Source organism: Anser brachyrhynchus (assembly GCF_964034855.1).
Source record: "Anser brachyrhynchus genome assembly, chromosome: 1".
In the NCBI taxonomy this organism is placed as follows: Eukaryota; Metazoa; Chordata; class Aves; order Anseriformes; family Anatidae; genus Anser; species Anser brachyrhynchus.
In genome coordinates, this window is record NC_137694.1 from 141827991 (window position 1) to 141846594 (window position 18604).

General features: G+C 47.6%; 1 protein-coding gene across 1 annotated transcript in view; it reads left to right on the plus strand.

Annotated features, from left to right (window-relative positions):
* The first annotated feature begins 824 nt into the window (after positions 1–824).
* ATP10A (ATPase phospholipid transporting 10A (putative)) overlaps positions 825–18604 on the plus strand; it is a 114606-nt gene continuing 96826 nt past the window's right edge. The window contains exon 1 of the mRNA XM_080579646.1: positions 825–3009. Within this exon, the coding sequence (XP_080435772.1) occupies positions 2564–3009 (446 nt within the window). The 5' untranslated portion in view covers positions 825–2563. The remainder of the gene's footprint in view (positions 3010–18604) is intronic.

An 18604-nucleotide genomic window follows, 5' to 3' on the forward strand; every position in this document is an offset into this window, starting at 1 on the left:
GTACAATTCATCCCTGGGTTAGGCTCTCCAAACCTGCCATCACACAAACAGCTAAACAAACAGCTTAAGGGTCATACAAACACGTGTCATTTCTTACCTGGAGCTGAACATTGCAACTGAAAGTTTAATATTACCACATACACAATCCTTAATTCACTTTCAGCTACTGTTTGCTGAATATGCAGTACAAAACCTCATCTACGCACCTTTTTTATATGGGATCAGAGCACAAACTTACCTATTGCTCAGTGGTTCAGCTCAGCAAGCAAGTACTTTTCAATATTTGAAATGCCTGACTGTTTTAGCATCTCCGCTACCATTTATAAATATATGTTTTATAAAATAGAGAGACTAGACCACATTTTTAGGAAAACTGTTACAGATTTTCAACTGCTCAGAAGCTATGCGTAGAGCAAGGCCTTTAGAAGAATCCAGCCTGCATGTAGGACCTTAGGTGGACACCTGGGAGATGATCCAGACATTTTTGAAGTTGATGGAGATACAAATTAATTCCTAGGGTGTTTTTTTCCTCTCACTGTAGTTCAAATTCCTAAAGACACTGCTTCCCAACATGCTGAGCCCTTTCAGAAAATGGTGCAACTCTCCAGTGTCTCAGGGTTGATCATGGTGCACGTCACTAGCAGCACCTACAGGGAGCCAACACTGAGGCCATCCCCGCTAGGTGCCACAGCTCTCCAGACATACAACTGCAGGCACCAATCTTCAGTGTCAGGGCCAAGGTGGAAGATGGCAGCCCTGTCTGAGGAGCTTATGAGGCTGGGCAGGGGCCACGGCCACTCCAGCATTTCTGAAATAGGGCTAAAGGACTTTTGTTCATTCCTGATCACCCATGGTGCTAACTCCATGTGTATGCAAGTTGAGAACTGGTTAACCAAGGAAAAAATTTGACATTGAAAATTATTTTTTATTGTTTCTCTCCTTTTTCTGTGCAGGATAATATTTTTGTACATTCCCTTTACTAACAAAGCTACAGACTGCAGAAAACCAGGCCAATCCTCCCTTTTCCCCTTGCACCAACAAAACTCATAGGCATTTCCATGTTCCAGGAGCTGGGAAACCCAGGAAACCCTGCTGGGTCTGCAGTAGCCACAGAGTAGACAGCAGGACTGGTTAAGTACTCTGCTTTAGCACAGGATTTGTGAGTACTAATATCAGTGCCAATATCAGGCCGTGTTCTGTGGTGTGGCGTTAAATCCCAGCCTGAGGAGATGCTGCGAAGCCTCACGTCACGTCCAGTGGAGATAATCATAGAACCATAGAATCATTAAGGTTGGAAAAGCCCTCCAAGATCATCTGGTCCAACCATCCCCCTACCACCAATGTCACCACTAAACCATGTCCCTAAGCACCACGTCCAACCTTTCCTTGAACACCCCCAGGGGCGGTGACTCCACCACCTCCCTGGGCAACCCGTCCCAGTGCCTGACTGCTCTTTCTGAGAAGAAATGTCTCCTCATTTCCAGCCTGAACGTCCCCTGGCACAACTTGAGGCCATTCCCTCCAGTCCTATCACCAGTTACCTGTGAGAAGAGGCCGACCCCCAGCTCCCCACACCTTCCTTTCAGGTAGGTGTAGAGAGCAGTAAGGTCTCCCCTGAGCCTTCTGTTCTCCAGACTAAACAACCCCAGTTCATTATTCCCACAGTATTTTGGGGGCCGTGTGCCTCAGCCCTGCCACGTGTCTTCAGGGAGAAATCGGGGCGTTACAGCGGGGAGCTGTGGGCTCAGTCACTGATGGCGATTGCCCGCTGTGCTCGGGGCCCGGGATGAATGCCGGCACAGCCCGGGCGAGCACTTCAGCGGAAATTTTTTTTCTCTCTCAACCCACACCTCCTCCGCCACCTCCCCGCCGTGTAATGGAAAGTCAAAGGCGGCAGATAACGTGGCATCCGCCGCCTTGCACCCAGGGCCGTGTGTGTCTGTGTGTGTGTGTGCTGGGGGGATCCGCTTCCCCGGGCAATCGACAGCCCCGGGGCGAGGCGAGGCGAGGCGAGGCGGCGTGGCGGCGGGTCCCCCGGGGCCGTGTGGCCGCGGAAGCGCCGCTCTCGCTCCGAGTTCCCCCGTGGCGGGGGCGCCCGGGTCCTCCCCACCGCCACCAGCACCAGCGCCCCCGGTTCCTCCCCCGGCTCCCTGCCCGGCCTCCCGCTGCCCAGGGGCGCACAGAAGCGGCCCCGCCATGGCGAAGGGTTTCACCCCCCCCTCCGCCCCCCCAGCGCCCCGGGCCGGCTCCGGCGGCGGGCCGGGGCGAGGCCCGCGGGAGGAGGGCTCGGCTCGCCGCCTGCCCACGTCCCCTCCCCGGCCGAGGAGGAGGAGGAGGAGGAGAAAGCGAGCGAGGGCCAAGCGGAGCAGTTGGGAGAGGGTTTGAAAGAGCCCTCCTCCCTCCCCCCGGAGGGGAAGAGGAAAGCGAGAGCCGTGGCGAGCGGCTGAGGATGATAACTTAGGGCGGCGGGGCGGGCGGCCGTGCCTCGGGGGGGAGCTGCCCGCGCTGCCCCCGGCCTTTCTCGCCCCGTCCCGGCTCGGAGCGAGCCCGGAGGGAGGCAGAGATGTCCCAGGGCGCTGCAGGAGGCGAGGGAGCGCCCCAGGTGCGGCCGGAGGGGAAGGAGAGGCAGAGGAAGAGGAGGCGGCGGAGGAGGAAGGAGAGCAAGACGCGGCTGGTGCGCTCCAACTTGCTGCTGCTGCCCGAGGCCGAGGCGGAGAAGTCCAAGAGGACCTCGCTGGCCAGCAACCGCCTCAAGACCACCAAGTACACGGCCCTCTCCTTCCTGCCCAAGAACCTCTTCGAGCAGTTCCACCGCCTGGCCAACGTCTACTTCGTCTTCATCGCGCTGCTCAACTTCGCGCCAGCCGTCAACGCCTTCCAGCCGGAGCTGGCCCTGGCCCCCGTGCTCTTCATCCTGGCGGTCACGGCCATCAAGGACCTGTGGGAGGACTACAGCCGCTACCTCTCCGACAAGGAGATCAACCACATGGAGTGCCTGGTGTACAGCAGGTCAGGCTGGGCGCTAGGGTTGGGGAGCGCCGTGACGGGGCTGCTGGGTGCATGGGACGTGGGCTAGGGGACGTGCGGACACATGGTAGCGAGCACACCTGCTCCTGAGGGGTTTCGTGTCCACGTCGAGCGTGAAGAAGCTCTCGGTTATCCTTGGAGTTGGCATCTCCCGTGTCTTTCCTCGGAGCTGCAGGTGTTCCTAAAGCCCGGTACCTTTGGATGAGAGCGGATTCACTCCGATCAGTGGGACTTCCACAGCACGTTATAGATTTATGAGTAAGCGACAGTTAAGTGTAGGTCTACGTCTAAGGGGTGTTTTATGTTTTAAAGGAGGGACCGTGCATCACAGTGACAGCAGCATCGCAAGCATTGCTTGATTCACAAGCCCTTGTGCGACTACTTCCCAGTAAGAGCGGTCAGTTACACTGGTGTGTAGTTTCAGGCATTCATTTGGTTTAAGTACTGTGAGACATCACTGAAGTAATCTACTAATAAATCTTTGCTGTGCCAGGGGTAGAGGCCGAAGGCGTCTGCATTTGAGTTAAGAGTGTGAGGTTTCGTGGCAGGAATTGGTGAGCCTGACCTGTGTCCGCATTTCTGGAGAATGTGAGGCAGTCCCTTCACTGAACGTGTACTCCTAAGTGAATAGTCCCAAGTGTCATCATTCCCTGTGACTTTGCCATCTCCCAAAGCTTGTGGTTGGAGCACTATATCGTTTATCCCCTTCAGATATTTTGTTGCTGTTTTTAATGATCTGAGCTCCAGGTTTAGATCACGTCCTTGTTATCCATAAGTAAGACTGAAATGTCTTTTGCATTAACATTTATGTGCAAAAAATCCACCTTTAGAGAACTTTTGTTTTCCTCTCCATGCTAGGTAGTCACCTCATAGCAGCTCAGGCTAAGATTTTTTGGGGGATTGAGAGAAGAACATAGTTTCCAAGAGAGTAGGTTTCGTTTCTCATTCTGATGTGTAGATCTTACAGAATAGAAACACGTGCCAAGAAGCTTAAGCTCCAATTCCACAAGCTGTCTGGGAGGGGTCCTCTGGGCTGACGTAAGCATGAAGGCAGGGAGCAGCTCTCCTATTTCAAGAAAGGCGTGTGAAAAAAATAAAATGCTAAAAAGAACTCAGAACAGTCTGCAGTTTCAGCATGCAGCAGGCTCAGTTTGTTATTTTACAAACTCATATCACACAAGAAATCTCACCCTGGGATATTCCCCTGCCCCTAGACATGCATGCCTGGGAACACAAATAAAATAGGCTTCTTTCTGTAAACTAAAATGAATATAACCCAGCCACATCACGTACATGGGCATTACTAACCCAGGGCACTGCCCAGTGCCTTGCATGCTTGTAGCCACCCTTAACTCTGTGAACGCTTCTGGAGTTGAAGGAAATGAGTGGCAGGAGGGCTAGTAAGGGACTACGCTTGCACAAAAATAAAATAGTATTAATGTGGATGGCCCCTACCAAATAGAACCAGGTTAGAAATAAGCTGCCGTGTCTCCTAGGTTGAAAATCAAAAAGTACCTGTTGCAGAAACTGTTCAAGATACTAATGAGTACCAGCACTGGAATGTTAATTCTGGAAAGTTTCTCCCCCTGCAATTTTCCATATCCCTGTCTGCTGCTGAAAAGGTGGATGTGATGATGAGAAAAGGTGTACCTTTGGTCTTGGTATCGCTTGTACCATTTTGGGTGTCACAGCTAAGTGCGTTGCCCTTTGTAGTGCTTATACTGTGCCAGAGTAAAATTGAGAGTTATTCCTTTTGCTGCAGAAGTTGGATTACTTTTGAGTGGCGCTTGTATGGATTAATTTGGGAATAGTTTCAGTAGTCTCTGCGTTTGCAAGAAAGGTGCATTTGGGCCTAATCCCTGCAGGGCAATGACTGTGGAAGCTGAGGAACTCTGACAGCTGTTCAAATAGAGTTTCTGGCTAGGAGCAGGGATGGGTGATGCTTCCTTACAGCTGTCAGCAGAAGCCTAGTTCCTGATAGCAGTTTGACTATTTCCACCCTTGGGCAGTCCTTCGGAAAAGCTCCACTCCTGCAATTGAAAAGGAAAAACGAAACAGGTAGCTAAAATGATTTTTTATATGGCTTTATCTACATACTTCTTCTTTTTCTATCCTTAATTTCAACATCACAAAATCACTTTTTTAAATGTCCTCCAGCCTCAGTGGGTGAGATGGGATGAGAACTTGCTGGTTTTGCAGATACAGACAAAGATTCTCGGTAACGTGCATGACTTCTGGAGCTGAAGCGGGAAGCAGGAACCAAGGTTGAGCGGTATCAAGGTATCAAGGTCATGGAAGTCACTGGGCATGAGTTCAGAAAAGCAGTTTTCTCCAAAAGGTGTCGTGCTAGGAGAAGCACAAGGAATTGGATGTGACTTTTACTTTGTTTCCTCAGACTCTTTGTTTCTGGAAAAATGCTGAAGTGTAGGTGTCACGTAAAGAAGCAATAAGTGACAGCTTTTCTCTCCACATCCGTTTCGTGCTGATCACTTTATCAGTTCTTCTACCTTTTGACCAAGCCAGACTGACTGTCTCTTCCTTGTGGTGACAGTGGAGCCGACTTTGATGCCGATGCTGCCCTCAGTACAGATGCTTCCGTAGGTAGGGCAGGTGGATGGACACAGCTGCAGTCCCGTGCAGCTACCAGGGAGCAGAGACCCTTCTCTTGCTGGCCGTAGATCTGTAAGACGGGATGTGTGTGAGTGCCAGGTTAGTCCTCCGCGCTGTCATGGGCCCCCCATTCCAGCCACCCACCCACCCCGCTGAAAGAACCACTTCAAACACCAGCAGCAGCGCTCAAACACAGGCAACAGCAAGTGACAAGCTGCAATCAGCTTGAGACAGGACCTTTTGCAGAGAAAAGCCCTCTGTCTTAGGTAATGTTTAGCAGCTAAGTGAAGTTTCGTGTCAGATCGCATATGTTCTGCCATGCGTCCTCTATGCCGGCTCGCTAGGAAGAGGCTCCAGCAGCGCAAGGGCAGCGCCCACGGCCAGGTTCCCCGGCACAGCCTACACGGCCTGGTGGTGTCAGTAATCTGAACCCGGGGCTTGAAATGCTGCTCTCCTGCTGCGCTGGCTGCTTAACAGCTGGTGTGCAGGCGAGGCCTCCTTCCTCCCGCCGTCCCAGCGGCGTGGACTCAGATGACCCGTTCGCGTACAACCGCTGCCGAATCAATGAGTCAGTGGCTCAGAGCTGGCAAGACTTATCAGACGATAGAACAGAAAAGGATGATGCAACCTCAAGTAAAAAGCTAGGAGATGCAGCTTGCTTTCGGAGGAGGAGACAGCTTTCGTGTAGAAATTCTGGATGTTTCGGAGAGTCCCTCAAAAGCTATTGCTTTCTAGAGTCGGCGGGTAGACAGGGAAAAGACCCAGTTCTTCAAATAAATCGAAAGAAGCTGTTGATTTTGAATTGGCAGCGTATGTCGTGGAATGAAACGCTGGAGAACTTCACGCTTGTGTTGCTGCTTGATGGATTTTGCGGGTGCGCCTGTAAGAGCGTGCACGTTTGATAGGCAAAGAGGGAAGGTTTCTTAGCCAAGAGGAGTCAATAGGGCCTCTCCCTGGAAGCCTTTCAAGGCACCTGTCCTGTTGAGACGACAGAGGACACTAGGCACTCTTTAGGAGGACATTTGCACAGGTCACCTAGAATTTAGGTTCAGTGCAGGTGCTCGTTAGAAAGGCTGGATCCCAGAAGAGCACACAAACTCTTGCTTAGTTGGTTTGGAGGGAAGTTACAAAGGCATTAGAGCACAGACCAGAATATTGTTTTGCGTGCATAACCTTTGCAATTCGGTGATCACCTTAGTCTCATCTCTTTGTTCCTCTTCCTCATTTCCATGACCCAGGGATGGATGTCGATGACTGGAGATCACAAATTTGCAACCTCGCGGTGAAATCTTGTTTGGTTTGTTACTTTTCTGGGTTATTATCTTGGGCCTGGAGGACGAAAGCATGTTTTTTTCTTTGCAGTTACATGTAAATGTTTGCTCCAGATAGTTCCAGGATGCACACATTACTGCTGCTCTTAAATATTTGGTAGAACTAAATTTGTCATTGGATGCAAAGTGTTAAAACTCTTCTAAGCAGGGGCTTTGTTTTTGGTGTGCTGTTACAAAGTATGGTATATATTTGCATGGTATGTGAATAGGAGATGAATAGTGATAACTACAATCACAACAAATAATGGCACTCATCCAGCAGGGAATTACATTTTGTTACTGACTAAGTGCTGTGTTGGTGAAATAATCTCTTCTAACGTTTTTCTGGGAGCCTTATGTTTAAAACCGAAGGGCTTTGCTTTTTAAATCTACTCTCTAATTCTTGCTGTGTCCATTGAAGAGTATTGTGAAAGACTGTAATGGTGTCTGCATACTGATCAGAGAGTGATAACCGCTTCTTCTGTCAACCTGTGACTTAGAAAATCCATGACAAATTGGAATTTATGACCTGGCATTTGTCTCCCCCGAGGTGTGGAAAATGTTTAATGGGGCACTGAGGCAGCTATCAAAGCAAGCTGGTTTACATTAAATGTTAATTTCCTTCTGCAGAACTCAAGAGGAGGAGAAAAGAGGGCTTGATGTGGGCAACTTGTTTCACACAATTTCCAAAATTTGCTTCCTTCTTCTTCCCCTCTGTCAGCCCGCCAGTGAAAGCAATTCCAGCCCGAGAGAAAAAAGACAGAGCCGTGTCACCGAATCCTCACAAGGGCACTGCTGTTGCCACTCATGGCCTCTGAAGTAACCACACGAGGACTCGATGTGCAGCCGCTCCAGTTCTTGGGTCTCACACATTTTCCTGGCAACGCCAGCCTCTGGGGAGGTGGGTTGTGATCATCTCCCACACTACCCGAATAGACCAGAGTAGCTTCTGGTCCCGGGTACTGCAGGCAGGGTATGACATTTCTCACCAGAAGGAATACACTTGTCTCATCCCTTCCAGAAAGCAAATGTCACTAGATGTGATTCAGAAGGAAACTACCTGGGATTACTCAGTTTCCTCTGTGAGTGAGCTTCATGCACAGGAAGCTGAAAGCAGAAAGTAGTGGTCTGAATCTGTGTCAGAGAAGCCAGTGTTCCCTCCTCCAGTTTTGGAGAGGTGCTGCTCTGTTCATGTTACTGTGTCTTTGTCCTCAGTTTGGTCCAGGCTGGCAGTGAGTAAGCTCCCTGAGAGATGTAGTAGAGGCTTTTCTGTCAGACTAATGGAGTACTTTCATTCTGCAGTGGAGTTTCTTACATTAGCAAGGGAAGCCTGTGCCAGTTTGCCAAGATGCAGCCAGCCGTGATGCACAGGAGAACCCCTGTGTCCATCTCACTCTATGCGTGCGGTTTATTTGCCGTTCAGCGGAGGGCACATTTTCCAGATGCCTGAGTTTCACTACTTGAAAAGGCAAATGCTTGCTTCTTATTGGTAAGCTCTTTAGTTTGCATAGGATGTCATGAGAGCAGTTGCAGGCTGTTTCGCACGCTTCTGGCTAACTGCCAGAGAAGACACTGCTAATCTCGACTGAAAGACCCAGCGATACCTCCAGATTAATTTGTGCGGATACGTGCTGCGCTCTGTAGGCACTCTATAGCTCATGTGAAGCAGGCTGCAGCCCACACGTACAGGTGGCCACCTTGTGTGCAGATCTGCTTGCTCTCACGTGTCGTGTCATCTTGAGATCGTGCCTACTGCTAGAGGTGGCTGGCAGAAGATTCTGTCAAAGTGTATTTCCAAAGAGACTGTACGAGGCAAAAGAATACCCTGTATTGTTTGGCTCTGCCAGAAACCGTGATTCCAGATCCCACCTTGCATGTGTCACCTGGTCAGCAGAACGGACGATGTGTATGTTGGTACTGTGACCACCATGCCACAGGTCGATTGGACTGCTCATGAGCTAGCGTGGCGCAGTTTAGCCAGGGCACTCTTTCCCCCAGCAGAGCGCTCCTCCAGATGAGAGCAGCCCTCATACTGTGCCTGGGAGGCCTTAGTTGTACTGTGGTGAAGGGTCTGGAGGGGAAGATGTATGAGGAGCAGCTGAGGCCCTTTGGTTTGTTCAGCCCAGAGCAGAGCAGGCCGAGGGGAGGCCTCATGGTGGCCTGCAGCTCCCTCACGAGGGGAGCGGAGGGGCAGGCGCTGAGCTCTGCTCTCTGGGGACAGCAACAGGACCCGAGGGAACGGCATGGAGCTGGGACAGGGGAGGGTCAGGCTGGGTGTTAGGGAAAGGTTCTGCACCCAGAAGGTGGTCGGGCACTGGGACAGGCTCCCCAGGGCAGTGGTCACAGCACTGAGCCTGCCGGAGTTCAAGAAGTGTTTGGACACCGCTCAGACACATGGTCTGATTTTGGGTGGTGCTGTGTGGAGCCAGGAGTTGGGCTCATTGACCCTTGTGGGTCCCTTCCAGCTCGGGATATTCTGTGATTCTACCATGGGAGCGTCAGGGGACTGACTGACGTTGGCTGATAGGGAAGATGAAAAGAGAAGAAGGACGAGGCCCCCTGCCACTGGGCGGCCCCGTCCAGGCTTGCACAGCCCTGTCAGGTGGATGGGCAGGCTGCCGGCCTTGACACAGCAGCAGGTGCCATCTGGGTGCCATGCCTCATAGCCCAGCACTCTGCTCACTTGCAGCGTCATTGCTCTGCCCGAGAGCAGCCTGGCAGGTGCCCTTTCCTCTCCCCCCGCCACGCTCCTTTTGGTGGAGCTGTCGTGTATATGCAGAGTGACGGCACTGCAGCTGGCTGGCCAAACGCGCGGCCTCGGGGTTGTGCCCAGTTTTCAGGCTTTACACTGTGCAGGTGCGGTTTTAGGAACCACATACATTGAGAGCAATAAAGCCCACGAAAAGCAGAACACTTTGTTTCACTTCACATAGCTGCAGAGGCGAACCCGTTTCCACAGCTTACCCTCGGCCTCGGCAATTGCGCTTGGGAGCTGGCACCGGCACAACTATGCTCGCGGCCGGTCGTGCCTCTACGCAGAAGAGATCCGCAGCAGAAACACGAGGTGAGCCCTGCTGCTAGCCTGCAGTACGCCCTGCCTGACCCTGGCCCTCAGGGACACGGGGAGGGGAAGGATGGCAGCCAGAGTCCACGCACCGGGCGAGGGAGAGAGCATTTCAGTGAGTGGCACGCTTACAAAGCGAGGAGCCAACCTGGAGCTAAAAGACACTGACCTCTTACTGGTACTTCGTATAGATCCAGGCAGTCGCTTCCTCTGGCGTATGTCAAGCACAGATACTGACCCACACCCAAAAGGCAGCCGCAACACAGAGGTGTGAAAGACACGGCTTGTAGCTCTTCCTGAGGTACTGCTTGTGGTGTCGTGGAGGAGAGAGGAGGCAGAAAGAGCGTGAGAGTGACATCCTGTACTGGGAGCTTGAGTAGGCTTAATAAGGAGCTCAGCCAAGGCTGCGTACAGACACAACATACATCTTTGAACTGAAAGATTTGATAAAGCAAGCCTCAGATTTAGTTAGAGGAAGAGGACCTGCACATTTCTGAATGAGCTGGTTTAATCTTTGCTGCATGTCCAGGAAGTGGGAATGAGGGGGTTTCAAACTAAGAGTTTTCAGAGCGTGCAGGATGTCAGCTGAGAGGAACAACTTGCTCTCTTTCACCGTTTCTAGGATACAGCTACACAGCAAACTGCGAGCTACCCGGCGAGTGGTGTGTTCTGCCCTGGGGACTGCAGAGGCTTACGAGCTGGCACACTGTCTAGTTCTGTGCTCCAACAGGGGCAATGTTTTATTCTCTCCAGAGTATTAAAGGTGAAAATCTCAGCTGTGGTCAGCCTACGTCCTTAAAGCCATGGTGTATGGTCAGAGGACAGTCTTGCACAAGCAAGGCGTGCATTTTCTTCACTCAAAGGGTGGTGAGGCACTGGCACAGGTTGCCCAGAGAAGCTGTGGATGCCCCATCCCTGAGGGTGTTCAAGGCCAGGCTGGATGGGGACCTGGCAAACCTGATCTAGTGGGTGGCATCCCTGCCCATGGCAGGGGGGTGGAACTGGATGATCTTTAAGGTCCCTTCCAACCCAAGCCATTCTATGATTCCATGATTTTAGGGGTAGAAAACATCTGCCATCTCTATTTTATTACAATTTTGTTCATTTCTGACCACAGTTTCTCTGGAGTGGTGTGGCAAGTAGGCCAGTCTCTCCCATGCAGAAGCCAACATTTGCATCATGCCCAGTTATTTTATAAGCCCAGACTCTGTTGGAGATTTGTTATAATAGGCATGGAGGTCACTTGTTTTGTTTTTATGTTCTGGTTGTCTGGAAATACTGACCTACTTCAAGGAAGAGTTTAAACGTTTGACTGACAGCTGCACTCCAGTTTTGATATGTCTCTGCTGCCATTATATTAACCAGAAAGTGTAAATGCTATTGCAGAATATTTGGTATTTCTGTAGTTTTGATGCTGGCTTTGGTTGTGTTTTTTAGAAGAGACAGTCCATCACTAAGTAACAGCATTTGTAACCACAGTTCTTTATCTTTGTACATTGCCTTGTGCTTGCTAGACTTCTCCTGGGCCATGCAGCCATATACCTACATGCTTGCCCTCCGTGCATTCACCTTTCTGCTTCCCCTTGGCAGGTTCCCGTGAGTAACAACCTGAATGTGCCTATTTTGGCTATGTTAGCTGATTTTGTTCGTTCACCAACAAGTTGTTGGACAAGTTGTGAAATCTCCCGAAATACTGAGGCCAACGTGCAAAGTGCTGAACAGTAGGCACCTAAATGCAGCAGTGAGCACGCTCAGGATCTCTCAAAGTGCAGACACCGAGTAAGGTACCTCAGAGGAGATGCCAGTGGACAAATTTCAGCAGACAGATTTAGCAGCCAAACCCTTAAAAATGCAGGAGATTCAATAAATGCATTAGAAAGAGATACCTGTTTGGGGCAAAAGTAAATTATAAGAAATCAGATATAATACCCTTAAATCTGATGTTGCAAGTGTAGGACTTTTTTTTTTTTTTTGGGGGGGGGGGGGACTGCACTTACATTTGGGGGTTTAGATGCTTTCTGTATTTTCTTTTTCTTCCCTTTTCAAATTCCTGTATTCCCATTGTCAGCTTCCCCTTGCTGTACTTCCCCCTTTGTTGTACACCTGCAAAGCAGTGAAGCAGAAGTGTGGTGTTACACAGCTTACTGAACAAATAGATTTATTGTTTTTATTGAGAGCATTTGGATCTTCCCTATTTGGCTGTCCTATGTTCAGATTTTATCAGAAGTGCTTGGAATCCCTGTCCTCCTGATAGACAGGTTGATTCCTGTCTTACCTCTTCTGCATATGCCCGTAGTTGGCTTCCACTGATTGTAGCTGTCAGGAAATCTTCTCACGTGCTAATTAGGCGCTCTCTGACCTGGCACGGGCATTTCCTGAAGCAGTCTGTCAGGTTCTTGCTGGGACAAGAGGAGAGGTTTATTTCAGCTTAGAGTTAGGTGTCCCATCTGACCAAGTCATCTAAACTTGTGCCGCAACCAGCGGAGAGCATTAAGCACTTCAGGGCAGAGTGAGGAAGTCCTTCCAGCTTGTTGGAGACACTTACCTTAGGAGAGTTTGAATCAGGAGGTCCGTACCTCTCTCTGGTGATGACACAGGTGAAGCCTGACTAGATGGCCTGCTAAATTTGGACAAGGTAAATCCCATTAGTAAACTAAGAGAGAATAGATTTTAATTCCTGTCAATACTCCATACGATTTGGGGGCTGTAGAAGAAAAGCCTGTCCTGCTGCTTATATTTCATAATTCATTTAAGACTTCCGTACTGAGAGTTGTAGACACGAGTATGTTCACCTGTCAGGTGAAGGCAATAACTCAGGATCTACTCTTTATCTCCTGACGCATTTTGCCTTCAGCATTAACCATTAACATGTTGTTCATACTTGAGAATTGTGTTTGTGTAGTTTATCTCAATGCTGAGAAACAATGTAAGAGATGAGTCGCGACCAATAAATAATTTTCCCATTTGAATAACTGAAGGCATTTGCATTTCTGAGGAGTTTTTCAGGCAGCCCACGTAACATGAGGAATCTTGGTATTTTGGGATGCTATTTGCTCTTTTAACCTCAGATGAAGCTTTTGGGGAGGAGTGTTGAAACAGAAGGTGGGAGGTTCCTGCTTATGCTTTCTGCTGTTTGTCTGGATGTGCCTAAATGCAAAGTCAACTAAAACGTCTTTGCAAGCTGATTCTCTTAAAAATGCAGAGGATGTGTATTTGACGTACATATGGCTGTTACAAGAGGCATCACTGTCAGGTATCTTGCAAATACCACATATGGCTGTTATTTGGCTTATGCTTGATGTCTGGTAGGATCAGCTGTTAAAACCTGCTAGGGATAATGCTGAGTGGTGAGGGACAGAATCAGGGGGCTCAATGGCGAAAGTTCCCTGCTAATTCTGAGTATCACTGACTTACCCTTGGTTGTCAGTTTCTGTGCTGCAATTGCAGTGCCTGTCCCGAAGCACATGCAGACACACCATATAGCCATACAAAAGGTGCAGCACCATAAGAAGTCGTGCCACTGTTTGCTATATTGAAAGTCCTAAGTTCTGTTCACTTGATTGCAGTATTTGACATCTGCTCTTCCCGTTCATTCAGGCTTAAATGTACTGTCTCCTATCAGGTTTTTCTTACATATGTCCCTCATTCATTTCCAGTGCAGTTTCATCCCCCTCTCTGCTTTTGGTGACAGCATCAGGGTTATGTGTGGGAGCTCCTATTTCTGTCAAACCCTGTGGGAGCTTTCCAAAATGCATGTTCAACAGAAATCTGCGCCAGGGCTGAGCTGACTCTCAGTCTAGTGGTGCTGCTGTCTAATTTGCTGCACCCATTTTCCAGGAGCCCAATTTAAAGTCTGTAACAGAGCTTGCCATGGACTGAACAATCCATGATACTCCCTTAATTTGAGGACTGACAAAATAGACTCCATTTTTTAAGTCCTACCGCACTGTGTAATAAGTTTGATGTATTAACAGCAAAATAGCTGCCGGAAAAATATGTGTGTACCTGTAAGGCCATCTGCCAAAGAGCGTTGTAGTGTAGGATCTTCACGCCTGACGGGGTGTCACTATGCATAGAGCTCACAAACCTAGCGCTGAAAGGTAGCCAGGATGAAAAGTCAACAACCAGTGGGTTTTGTGTATTTTTCAAGTGTCCAGTCATTGATTTGGTTTTTATTTTTCTCCAGTTAATAAGCCAAGTAGAAGCTATCAGTTATTTTCACGCTATCAGTTATTTTAAAAAACTGGCTAAGAATCTGTCTGATCACTACCAGTCTCACTGAAGATAAAACTCGTGAAAAAACTTAAGTCCAAAAAGGTTATTCCTTTTCATACATAAGTGTGGAAGATAAGAGTGAATAATCTATCATGATAAAGACAGCAATAGTGTCTCCTAAGCTCATGCAGCATCTCTACCTTTTAAAGCTTATGTTCAGCATTTCAGTGTAAGATTTCTCTCAAATTCCCCATGGTTATTCTAAATTCAATCCTCCTTGGAATGCAGGGAGCAAAAGAGAAGGAGGAGAGTTTCTGAGTTTATTTTCAGTGGCATTTGGTTTGGCTTGGAGGATTTTTATAATGCTTATTTTGTCATGGCATATTAATCCATGTCCTTCCTCTGCTGCTCCTAAGTTGGAAACTTTCCATTTTACATCTGGCAGGCTTGTCCCCAGTTGTTTAACCTTTATGCTTTATCACTGGCAGTAGCTGTTCTGTGCAGCCAATCCAGCCTTTTAGTCATAATAACATTCCCTTAAGCTGTCCTATCTAGCAGCTTCTGGGAAATATTTTTGTTTTGTTTTGTTTTTATTTTTTTATTATTTTTTTTACCCACTGTCCACTTTTACAGAAAGTATGCCTGCGTTGGTAGTGCTGCACCCTGCCAAAAAGTCTTAAGAAAAAATGCGATCTGTATTCTTTATTTTTCACCCCTAAAGGAAGGTTTAGATCTACAACCCCATCTACACAAGTGGCTAAAGCCAACGGTGAATTGTCCAGGTAGTCGAGCAGTATTCAGACTAAATTCAGATCCTACTGCTGGTCATTTGAGAGCAGTGTTCTTACTCTCCAGTTACTAGATACACAACCAGATGTCCAGCACTTCTGTGAGATGTCTCCTCCTATGCGTCTTGCTCTTTTCTGACCTGTTTTTGTTAACTGACCAGTTCCAGCTCGATGCCACAGCAATTGGTTTCCTTGAGGTCGCACACAGTGTGGAAATTCCACCAGCACGAGGCAGGGTCCCCAGTCAGTGTTCCCTCTAACTTCTCTTCAGGTGCCACACACCAGTACGTATTTAATGGGAACTCTAAGGTATACAATTCACAGTGGGAAAATATGAGCCAGGTATTTAGAAAACTTAATCTGTTCATCTTTTTGCCCATGTACAAATCAAATAATATGCAAAGCTCAGAAAAAAAGAGGTTTTGTTTTGTTTTCAGGTTGATTTCCTAGGCAACTGCTTACCTGAGTGCCAGTCCTTAAAACTCACAGCTATAAAAGGCGTGTAAAAGTGTGTAAGAATGAAGCAGGGCTGTCCCAGCAGGTATGTCCAAATACCTCCAGAGCACCGTGCAGAGGTGGGTGCTCCTTGCTCTGGAAGCAAGGTGGGCCACTGCTGCTGTGCTGCCTCTTAGCAGCACTTATCTGCTCGAGCACAGCAAGTTCACGACACAGTTTTCTGTTTGGGGATGGGGCATAGCTGGTAGGCTATAGGGCCCTGCACCCTGCTCCATTTTGTACACTTTGCAAGTGTACAAAATACTTAGACTGAAACAAGCCCATGCTCAATTGCAATAAATGCAGGTACAAATTGCATAGCTTTATTTTCAGGGGTCATTTCAGTGTAAGTGTGACCAAGTGGCTGGTAAACCCTGATTCCTGTTACTGGCAGTTAACACAGCACTATTTCCTGAGTGATTTTGGCTGAGGAAATAATTTATTAATTTGTAAAAAATAGAATCCTGGTGAAACGTTGTTGTTGCTGTTTTTTTGAAAAACATGTCTATAATGACATAGATGTGATTTACCACATCAGCACTGATAAGATTAGCAGAAGATTCACGATCCACAGTTGAAAAGCAAACTAAACAAGCCGGATTTAAGCTTAAGAGATTCAGCAGATGTTAACAAGTACAATTATTTCTGCCACCTGAATCCATTTTTACGGAGAACTTCAATGAACTCAAAAAGCTGCTTTTGAATGCTTATGAAGGAAGCACAACAAGATTTCCAGAGCTTCAAGAAAATAACCTGTGCTGCAGCAGCTTAGGCAGCTCATGTTCCAGAGTAATGTTTACCCTGCTTGAAGTCTCAGCAGGAGAACTCTCTTTGAGCCGTGATTTTTCCCCTGGCTTTCTAAAATAAGATCATTATGGCAAGTCAGACACAGCAGAATCCGAATTTTACAAGAACATTTAAATCCAATTTTCCAAAAAAAGGCTAAGTGCTAATAGAAAGCAAGTGTAAATAAAAACTGCTAATGACCGTAAGCGGTTATTAAAATATTTTTAAATAGTCATAAATAATTTTTGTATAATTATGTAGTATAATATTATAAATACTAAATAATACTGAATTGTTTTTAAAATACTTTTCAGACCCAAACTTGTGGTTTTAATGTTCCTAGCAAGAGTTGGGCTGTAAGCGTCTAGCAGTAGGATTGGGAGGGATCTTCTGGAAGAGAACAGGAAGAAAATTCAGTTAACTAGCAAAGAGGCAGGCCATGTGATTGCTTTAGAGGCCTGAAAAGTGAAAATTAAAGTACCTCCAAAAAGCTCCACTATCTTCTCACGTGGCACATACCTCCTCACAGTGAAGAGGCCTGCCTACTGCTGGATCTGATGTCCACAGTGTGAGGTACTGGGACTCCCTGCTTAAACTTCTCTGACTTTCGTACTCAATGTCTGCCCCTGTCTGTCCCTGTAGCGAGCTCTGTCCATGGCAGTTGGTGTGGAGAACTCAGGACGTTTACGCCGCCATTTATGGATCTCATTTATGAGGCGTGTGTTGGCACTGAAGCAGGCCGCTGTGTGTCTGTGGGCAGAGCACAGCGTTATCCACATCTCTCAGAGCCACTCAGCAGGGCTTGCTAGTCTGTTTGAGGTACGTGGTGCTCCCAGATGAGAATACAGGACTTTCATCCTGATGGCTCTGCGGGACTTGGTTCAGACATCTCCAAGTTCAGTTTCAGGGTTGTTTTGCACCTTAGAGGTCTCTGCGAACCTGGTTTACATACATGTTCTAATCAAGAAAAAAGAGTGAGATTAAATTGTCCACAGTTGTAGGTAGCACCATAACATTCAGTCTTTGAACTGGGAAAGAATGAAAAAGATGACTGGGAGTTTAATAGGTCTTAAAACCTATATGAGTGGACTCAGCCTTGTTTCTCTGTAAGGAATCAGAGGGTTTTTTTGTAAACATCAGTCGATCTGCTTTACAATGGGTTAGAAATACAAGGAGAAAGAAAATTGGAGACGAGAAGGATTAAGGCATCTGTCTAAGGTCACTCAGGAAACTACTAGAAAATACGAGGAAATAATCCAAACGTAATTATTTTCCTTTCAGAGCCAAGGTGACAGTTTTGCTGACTTGTCAAGAGAAGGTGCGATTTCACAACTACCAAGTTAGCAGCTTGTATGCTGGGACCGTTGTCTGTTCTGTGTAGCTGTGCCACGTACCAAGAAACCTCCAAAAACTTGACCACCTAGTGGGTAATCACTACAAAAGCAGGGGTGGGTCTTTTTCCACAGGCCTCTGAAGACTCCAGAAGCCGATGGCCAAAATAATCACAGTATTTCCATGGCACTGAAAGCGGGCAACGCACGGTAGCCGAGAAAGTTGAAATCCAGTCGTTTTACTTGGAATGACCTGGAGTTATGCTCTGGCCAGCTCCAACTGTTGGTGCTAGTTTTTACATTCCCAAGAGAAGTGCTTTACTTCTGAAGCTGTGCTGTGAACTCTGCAGGCACAGAGATGGCTGGTGGCTGACGAAGCAGTCATCCTTAGCCCAGCCTGCTAGGAGAGGTAAGAACAGAGCCAGGCTTCATGGATCAGTAGCACTGGCTTTGTCTCCTTCTGTTTGAAGATATTAAAATAACACTTCAGTGGTTTTTTAAAAGACATTTTCCTAAATGTTCTCTGATGCCCATAATAATTTTAGATGCTGGGAAGTAAATATTTTTGTTCTACCAATGTGTTTTTTTTCCCACTTGGCACGTACTGGTGTTTGGGGGTTTTATGTTTTGTTTTGGTTATTTTTCTACAGTGTTTAGGTTGAAGTAGAAATTAGTTTTGCTACCAACACCTTGCAGATATACATGCATAAAATACTTGAACTTGCCAAAACAAGTTATTTTTGCATCGGCATTCTTGAGGCTTTTTTTTTCTGCTCGCATGTTTTTAGAAAAGAGTGCTTCTTACCAGCTGCTGTGAACAAAACATTGTTTCTGCAAGATCTACAAAATGATGGTGTTTTAGTTAGTGCTAGTCAGTTATGGGGGAGGCATTTAGGGAAAAATGGGGAAATTTTGATTATTTGAAGGACTTCTCGGATAAGACCAATGTTAAGATAAATTAAGAAGTAGGACAAAAGA